A 9,421-nucleotide genomic window follows, 5' to 3' on the forward strand; every position below is an offset into this window, starting at 1 on the left:
AATAGAAAGAAAAACGGAAATCGAAAAAATAAAACAACAAGCAAAAAAGGAAGTACAACAATTAGAAGAAGTAAAAAATACTAAAATAATAGAATTAGAAAAAGAACTGACAATATTAAAAGAAATGTATGAAATTAAACAAAAAGAAAAAGAACAAAAAACAAAATTAAGCAAATGAGATAATTAAATTTAAAGAAAAATTGAAATTAGAAGAAGAATTAGAAGAAAATAGCCAAGATAATCAACCTGAAATAAGAATGGATTAAATAAACGACGACGATCTAGATGAACAACATTCAGAAACAAGCGAAACATATACAGAAATTTTAGCAAACATAGATAATACAAAGAATTTTAGAAATAAATACATGAGACGTAGATATGGATGAAAAACCTAGCACATCAGGAGTAAAAAACCCAAAAAATTTAAATCCAAAATATTATAATGAAAACTATGAACAATATGACAGAGAAAAACTACATGGGATAAAAGATTAAACAAAAAATGGACGCCTAAATCAATAACTGGACAACATGATTTTTTAGATTTAGACTGTGTAGCATATATAAATAAAACAATCCAACTATGGTTAGGATATATATCAAAACATTTCATAGATAATAAAATAGGAATGATGAAAACACCAGGATATATAAAAAGAACACTTATAGGAACAGTAAAATTATGGCTACAAAATTTATCAAATGAAAGTTTAAAAACTTTAAGAAGTAATAAAAAATCTAGTGGTGAATTAGCTATTACAATGATGGAAATATTATATAAATACGAAGTAGCTATAAAAGATGAATTTAGTAGTATGACAACAGAAGTAGAAGAACAACTAACGGAGTGTACTTGTTATAATTGTGGAAAATTAGGACATATAGCTAGAGATTGTAAATTACCTAAAAATCCAAAGAAAAAACAAATATCAGAAATAATAATAGACGATGAAAAATATACGCAGATAGAATACATAGATTATGAATTAGAAAGTGAAGATAGTATATATGAAATATCAGAAAATGAAATGAATAATGATATAGAAATAGAATCAGATAATGAATTTTATAATATAATAAATGACTGAAACTGATATACAAATAATAACTAAAGAAGAATACCAAAATGAAGAATCTTCAGAACAAAAAATAATATTTGATAATAATATATTTGAACAAATAAAAGGAAAAGAATTAGACCTAAGCGTAGCGAAAATATTCGAAATACCAACAATAAGAAACTGGTTTAAACGACAAAAGGAAGAATATTATGTAGTAAGTCAAAGAGAACATATCATAGATTGTAAATACACTAAAGGTAAGGCCAAAATACCAATAATAAATAAACGAATAATAAATAAAGAAATACAAGATATTAAGGCTAAAAATCCAATTAAATATGTACATTTAGGAGGAACATAAATACTAATAAAACCTTGTTTTAGAGAAGGAATAGATACGCCCATAGAAATATACTTAACGGATGATAGAATCATACATCCCATAAAAAAAAGTATAATAAGTGCAGTAAAAGGTAACCTCATATATCAAAAATTTAAATTTATAAATAGTGCTAACTACTCAGTAGCAATAAATGACAGGAACATAGATAAATCACTAGTATAGTATTGGAAAATGTCGAGAATAGAACTAGCCCCGGGAAGTAAAATATTTACAGCTAGATGTAAAAACTTATATGTTTTAACAACAAAACATAAAATAACAGCAAAAAATAAAATAAAATAAATAAATAAAATAAGAAGATCCTTTTGAAAGAATAGTCACAGTCATAGACAAAAATAGACTATAGTTATAATTAGATTGACATAGAAGAAGATTTAGAAATAGTAAAAGAAAGATTAAGCACATCAAAAAGAATGAACACAAACTGCGAAATACCACAAATTTCATCAAAAATGAGTACCTCAAGAAGAATAGATAAAACTCCACAAAAATCAATGGAAGAAGAAATAAAACCACATCATTACTACATAACGGGAATAATGGAACAACGAAAATATTTAATATTAATAAATACAGGACAAGAAAAAAACTATATTACAAGAGAATTAGTGAAGGAAGATGATATAATAACTACTGAACAATTATTTCCCGAAATACCAAAAGCATTAATGTATACCGAAGAAACTACAGAAAAGAAAATATTCATTGGAGAAATACTAATAGTAATAAAATTTAAAATATATCAAGAAAATGAAAATAATCACTTTTTGAAATAAAATGGCTAGAACAAGTAAAACCATATAATCTAGAAGACAAACAGTTGACAATAAATTATGAAACAAAAGAGTAATAATAAAAAGAACTTTAAGTAATGATAAAAAATATGAAAATATATATACTTGCAAAGATAATAATAGAAGGATATTACAACAGATATTATACACCAATGATAGATACAGGAGCAGAAGCCAACATATGTAAATACAAATGTTTACCAGAAGATAACTGGGAAAAATCAAAAACACCAATAGTAGTAACAGGATTTAATAATGAAGGAAGCATGATCACATATAAGGCAAAAAATATAAAAATACAAACAAGTGACAAGATATTAACTATAGAAGAAATATATAACTTTGAATTGACTACAAAAGATATGCTATTAGGAATGCCATTTTTAGAAAAATGATACCCACATATAAAAACAAAAACACACCGGTGGTTCACAACACCATGTAAACAAAAAATAGGAGCAAAAAGAGTAAACAATAAAAAACGAAAAACAACGGAATGGATAAAAGGAAGTGAAAAAATAACACAAAAATTAGAAAATATAAAAGAAGAAGACACTAAGATAGAATTAATTATATTCTCTATAGATAAAGTAAAAATAATCCAAGATAAGTTAGAATTATTATATAGTGAAGATTCTTTACAAGGATGGGAAAAACATAAAACAAAAGTAAAAATTGAGCTAATTGATAATAATAGCATAATAACCCAAAAACCATTAAAGTATAATTTTAATGATTTAACAGAATTTAAGATACATATAAATGAATTACTAGAAAAAGGATATATACAAGAAAGCAATAGTAAGCACACAAGCCCGGCATTTATCGTAAATAAACATAGTGAACAAAAAAGAAGAAAAAGTAGAATGGTCATTGATTATAGAAATTTAAATGCAAAAACTAAAACATATAATTATCCGATACCAAATAAAATACTAAAGATAAGACAAATACAAGGATATAATTATTTTAGCAAATTTGATTGTAAGTCAGGATTTTATCACTTAAAACTAGAAAAAGAATCTAAAAAACTTTATTTTAGCAAACTTTAAAATCACAAATTTGAAATCATAGTTATTAAAGAGGAGAAGAAACCAACATTCTTACAAAAGAACAGTGGAGTATTGTTAACTCTAAAGAAAAAGGATCTATAACATTGAATATTGATATTATTTTAACCTAAAAAAAGTAACCTACCACGTCTGGGAATCCAAAAAGTAAAATATCAAGTTACCAATCCCTAAAAATCATCCCCCAACACCAAAAAAAAACGTGTCAAAACTAAATTGTTTTTTTTTTTTTTTTTTGTAAATAAAACATAGTAGATTTATATATTGTAAACTAAAGTCTTGAACAGAGTAAATTTATGTGGCTAGGCAGTTTAGATGGAAAAAAGTAGAGCATTAAAACTGCATTGCATGATAGAAATGTTATAGAGATTAAAACAAATGTTTTCATTATCATGGGTGATAGCTGAATTCCCAACTTCCCTCTAATGGTGTTTTCTCATTCTTGTTCCATACTGCAGAGGCAGGCCCTTAAAACGTTAGAATTAAGTGACTACAAAAGTTTCAATCCCCCAGTTACATTGTCAACCATGTCAGCCGGTCCTGCACATACATGGACACAACACAATCAGATGATCAAATCTAACAATAATTGATTGTCGTGGGCGTGGCAGGAAAAGTAAACAACATGGCTTTCTGCCCAATATACTAGTGAGTACTATTGATTACGGGGATGAGCCATATATTGGAACTCCAAATAGTTTAGTACCCCAAGTGGGTTATTAGTAAGGATTGGGAAACCTACCAAGTATAGCCATCACTGTCCTCGAGTCTGCAAATAATAAACACAGGAAAGAGTCAGTAAGCAACTTTGCTGCAGTAAAATCCGTAGTAGACGAGGTAGTGTAATGGTGAAACAAAATTCAAACTATTAAAAATTTCATATTATGCAGTCGTTCAAAATTACATTATTCTTTCCAAGCCTGATTGATTATATTAGAGTAGATAGAAACGTTAAATTTTTAAGACACAGTACATACAGCAAGGAGCTTTGAACAGAAGGTGACTGATTTCGGACAAACTTCAGCATCATTCAATTGGAAAACAGAAGAGTAAGGAATTAGTGTCTGCGTGATATTCTTCTCTTTGTCAATATACCTATATTCCTGCGGTCTAGTGGTCGGTCCTAAGGTCTTCAGCATCATTTCATTGGCAAGTAAAATCTTCTTGTCTAGGCAGTAAATGGTCACAAATGCCCTTAAACGCTCTGACAGGCATTTAACAAAGAACAAACATTTATGCATTCCAGAGTTGTATTCAAGTTATTATGACTGCTCCCAATAGTCCTAGGGTCTACGCATGTAACATGTCAGTCTATTTACCACCTAATGTTAGTACTTTTGTATAAGTAAGACGTTGCTTGAAAAGGAAAGATATCTAGTACAAAAATCTGTGCCTTCCCAATAAACTTAGGCAAGAATACACCGACTTTACCAACAAACACAAGCTTATATTCACCACGAGAAGATGAAGTCACGCTGCCTTAAACACATCTAGGAAGCTACAATGTTTGGTAGAGGGCTAGAGATACCATATAACACGCAGTTGGAAACTGTAACAACCATCTTTATTTCAAATTTCTTCTGAAACCAAGAAATTCCCAAGGGCCAACTGTGCGTGGGTCAAAACTCCATCAACAATGAGCTTGCCCCTCTACCACCAACTGAAACAAACCATCTATTTTCAACCTTTTAGGTTTAAGTTATTCTGGATAGCATGTAACAAGCTCCTTTAGGATAGACTACATATGAAATGAAATCAAGACAACATCTTTTATTTAGCCACCAGTCCTCATGTGTGTAAAGAGATGGAAAACGAGACTGATATTAAAGCAAAGACACGTGTCAACATGTCAAGAAAGGATGCAATAGTTTAGTGGCAGCAGCAATAGCGACATTCAACCTAAGGATTTTGTAGTCATTGGTATCAGGAAACAATAATAAAGCTTAGCACTATTTTGGTGGTAAACAACTTTCTTGTGGAAAAGAAAGGAAAAAAGACCAACAAGAAAGAAGACGGGCAACGTGGAAAAGGAGCTGAAGAAACTCTCCAATAAAAGTCAAACATAATCTTTCTGAATCGTACATAGAAGCAGGCATAAAAAATAGATCCGCTTAATGTTTAAGTTTCTACAGAGTCATCTGATCTTATACTTTGAGAATACCAGTGTTGCACTAGGAATTGAGGGAATTAAAGGTGGTGTTCTGAAACATGCAATGATAAAGCCTCATGCAATAGGCCATCATTATTGATCACATTCCAAATATGATCGTGTGGGCATGACTGAAAGCTACTATGGATTCCATGAATGATAATGTCGGCATGATTGAAAGCTACTATCAAATCCAACTAAAAAAATCATGAAAATATCTCACTTACTTGGTGCAATTTGGGTTCTCCCAGCATCAATTGTAATGTGTGTTGGTAAATTAATTGATTTTGCTCTTTCCTGTGATCAAATGAGAAATATTCATAGAATGACCAACCAGAATAGCATGCATAATTATACACGGCAAATTAAAACAATTAGGACTAAACCAAAGAATAGAAATAGAAGACCACTTGTAGGGGTACAGACTGGAATCAATTATTGAGGATTACATTAAAGAAAAAAAAGGCAAAAAATCTACTCTTTGAAATAATGAAATGAGCATTTCCATGTCCCCAACGATAGGATTTCCATGTCCTCTTTATCTCCCAGAAAACAAAATTTTCTGGCACCTATCCAAGCATGAGATATTTTATAGCAGTAGCACATAAGCATATCATATCAAAGTAGAGGAGGGAAGTCTCAGCATCAGGGATGGGAACTTTGTCTCAAGCACCAAGCCAAGCATGAGATCTTTTGAAGCAGTACCACATGAGCAGATCAAAGTGAAGGAGAACATTCTAAGCATTAGGGATGGCAATTTCGTTTTTGTATTTCTCCTGGTTTTTGGTAAACCAAAATACTGTTTCTACAAAAGTGCAATCACAGATACCCATCAAAAGTGAAGAAAAAACCTAGACCACCAAAATCAACTAACAAGGCAAAAGCCCATGACAAAAAACAAAGCTACAATGACTACAAGATTGGATAATAATAATAATAAATATACTACAACCAAGCAACTCTGCGGAGTAAACCACATATATTTCAAGAAAAAACATAACTTATTGGGACATGATATGTCCTACAAAACTGAGACGATACGTAAACGATACATACTTGCAAAACCAACATATCATCTTCACTTTCAATCTTCACCACCACCTTCACCTGTCCACACATCTCCCATCTGCTAGACAAATATCAGCATGACTAACACTTACTATATCAACCAAACTTGAAATGTGTCTTAAAATTACCTATTTAAAGCCTTTGGTGCCCTATTATGAAGCTTCTTGTAGAGACCCAGAGTTGCATGACTAACCAGCCAACAAAACAGTTCAACCAAAAGTTAGAAAATATTAGTTGAATACCAACAAATGTAGGAATACCAATTTGTATCGGTACGTAGAAAAATTCAAAAAAAAACTATAGAAACTTTAAAAAATACAACAAAACTAAGGGTGCTGACATTTCAGGAAGAGTTTTCCCCAAAAGTACTTTTTAGAAAAGTGTTTTTAAGAAAATTACACTTAGAAGCACTTTTAGAAAGTTTGATTAGACACTAGTTGTAGCTCAAAAGTGTTTTTTAAATTCACAAGTCAAACACAAGCTCCTCTCAACAAAAGTACTTCTTTGAAAAGCAATTTTCAAAATAAACTAATTTTAGAAGCTTGGTCAAATAGGCTATAATTGACTTTGATTCAAAGATCAAATTATCTTTTTGACTCTTGAATCCAAGGGAATGGAGAGATTGACGATGATGCTACACATCGTATTAGATCAGTTATATTGTATGGGCTGGAACATTGGTCGGTCAAAAACTTGCACGTCCAAAATATGAAATGTTGAGATGGATGTGTGGGCATACGAAGAGAGATAGAATTATGAACGACGATAACTAAGACAAGTTAGGAGTGGCCTTTGTGGTGGACAAGATGAGGAAAGCGAAGTTGAGATGGTTCGTACATGTACTGGATGCTCCAGTGAGAAGGTGTGAAAGCATGTCTATGATAAGTATAGGAGATGTAGAGGTAGGGCAAAGAAATATTAGAAAGAGGTGATTAGACATGGCATGACGCTCCTTCTCCTTACCAAGGACATGACCATAAATAGGAGGATTTAGAGAAAGAGGGTAGAAGATTAGTAGGCAATTGAGCAGTTTTCTTACCAGTATTATTATTATTACCACCCTGTTGTCTTATTCTTTAATTTTATCATTACTTGTTGCCTCTACTTCAGTTAGCATATTATTTGTTGTTGATACTGTTTGTTTCCGATTTATTCAGGCTTTTTCAGTATTGAATTCACTTTCCCAAACCTGCTATGATATGCTTTAATTGAGCCGAGGTTGTTGCGGAAAGAGTCTCTTTACCTTCACAAGGTCAGGTCTACGCACACACCAGCTTCCCCACACCTCACTTGTGGGATTACAATGGGTATGTTATTGTTGTTTATGCACTTACACTGACCGCTATATAAATAACTTATAAAGATACCTATAAACCAGCAAAGGCAATTAAAATGGCTAAGGAAATAATTACTCAATTACCTGCATTGTGCAGCTATTTTCCCTTTCCCCATCTTCAAGTCATTCCTGACGACCAAAACCTGCACACAGTAACACAATAATGATTCATCCTTAATCTTGTAAAATGTACTATCATTATGCACTAACATAAATATTGAGAGAAACCATTTTAAAATCTTCAAGGATGTCAGCCAGCCTTTCTACTTCAAGAGGTTGCTTGGCCCCTTTTCTCTTTTTCCCATCAATTATAGTTTCAGTATCACCAGATGCTCTGTTTGAGAGAAAAGTGGGAGAAGAATGTCGCATCCCAATAATATAACCCAAAGCAAGGCATCCTGCTCCAAGTAACATGGCGCTAAGCCATGCCATGTCAATCATATTCAAAATTGAGACAGGTATGAAGCTGGTGAACAATACGTCTGTCCTTGCACCCCACTTACCCAAATAAATAAATCACCAGTGAAGTTGACAACTCCAAAGTGTGTGCGAGGTCAACCTCTAGTATCCTGGAGAGAGAAGAAATGTTTTCTGTTCTGCATGAAAATTGACTTTTATGCCCAACCAAACTGGAAAATGATAAAGAAAAAATGATTAGCAAAGTAAACACATTTTCTTCCATACACACACAGAGATTGATCTTTAATTAAGTTAAAAACTCTTCACAGATCTACATCAATGGGAGTCCTATTGATTCTCACAAATACAAATAAAATACTTGGGAAAAATTGGTAAACCAGAAGATGAAACAGTGTTTGAATTCCAAGATTTCATACCTGTAAACTGCAGAGATCCCTACTCTCAGTTGTACGTGAGTGCCCAGAACCTCCGGTGTACGACAACGGCGAGAGGGAAAAAAGTTTGAGGCTTTACGAATGGCCCTACTGCTACTGGTTCGGTTGGAATTTGGAACAAGAAAAGAGCCAATGCGTTGTTAAAGCTCACTCTCGGGTTTCAGCCCCCAATATTCTACCCCAATTGCCCTACTTATTTTGTGCTGGACTTCAACTTAATTTAATTTACTTTTTTGCCAAACATAAATTTATATTTTTACATTATTATAATATCCATTTTTCGATGCGGAACTAGTCGTTGAGGAATTCATGGAAATGATAGTGTGGTAGGTGGTAGGTGAGTATTTTATTTTAAAGATTTTATTATAATATTTTTTTGTTAAGTGTCTTAATCTTGCGGAATTCATGGTAAAATGTAATAATATTTATTGTAATATTCTTCCGTTAGTTGTTTTAATCTGAATATTTCTTTAATATTATTTATGATATATTCTAGATATAACATATCTTGGGTTCTTTGGTACATATATAAATTTTCCTCCATTAATTGTTCTAATAGTGTTATTTTTTCCATAGATTCTATTTAGTATTGTAAATATTCGTAGTTCATTTTAATCTGAATTTATTTCTAAATCGTACCATTCTATTCTTTCATTATCTAAATATAGATCTTGTAAATCTAT

At 31.6% G+C, this 9,421-nt stretch overlaps 1 protein-coding gene across 1 annotated transcript; it reads right to left on the reverse strand.

Annotated features, from left to right (window-relative positions):
* Nucleotides 1-3,593: 3,593 nt before the first annotated feature.
* Nucleotides 3,594-8,923, reverse strand: LOC102594468 (peptidyl-tRNA hydrolase 2, mitochondrial). The gene is made up of 8 exons (XM_006355033.2): nt 8,721-8,923; nt 8,113-8,513; nt 7,969-8,027; nt 6,677-6,736; nt 6,537-6,606; nt 5,708-5,777; nt 4,074-4,100; nt 3,594-3,871 (listed from the first exon to the last, which is right to left on the reverse strand). Exons 2-8 carry the CDS (start codon nt 8,323-8,325, stop codon nt 3,822-3,824), a joined length of 549 nt encoding a protein of 182 aa, XP_006355095.1. The 5' UTR covers nt 8,326-8,513; nt 8,721-8,923; the 3' UTR covers nt 3,594-3,821.
* Between the last annotated feature and the right edge of the window lie 498 nt (nt 8,924-9,421).

Source organism: Solanum tuberosum, unplaced genomic scaffold (assembly GCF_000226075.1).
Source record: "Solanum tuberosum cultivar DM 1-3 516 R44 unplaced genomic scaffold, SolTub_3.0 scf00190, whole genome shotgun sequence".
Taxonomy (NCBI): Eukaryota; Viridiplantae; Streptophyta; class Magnoliopsida; order Solanales; family Solanaceae; genus Solanum; species Solanum tuberosum.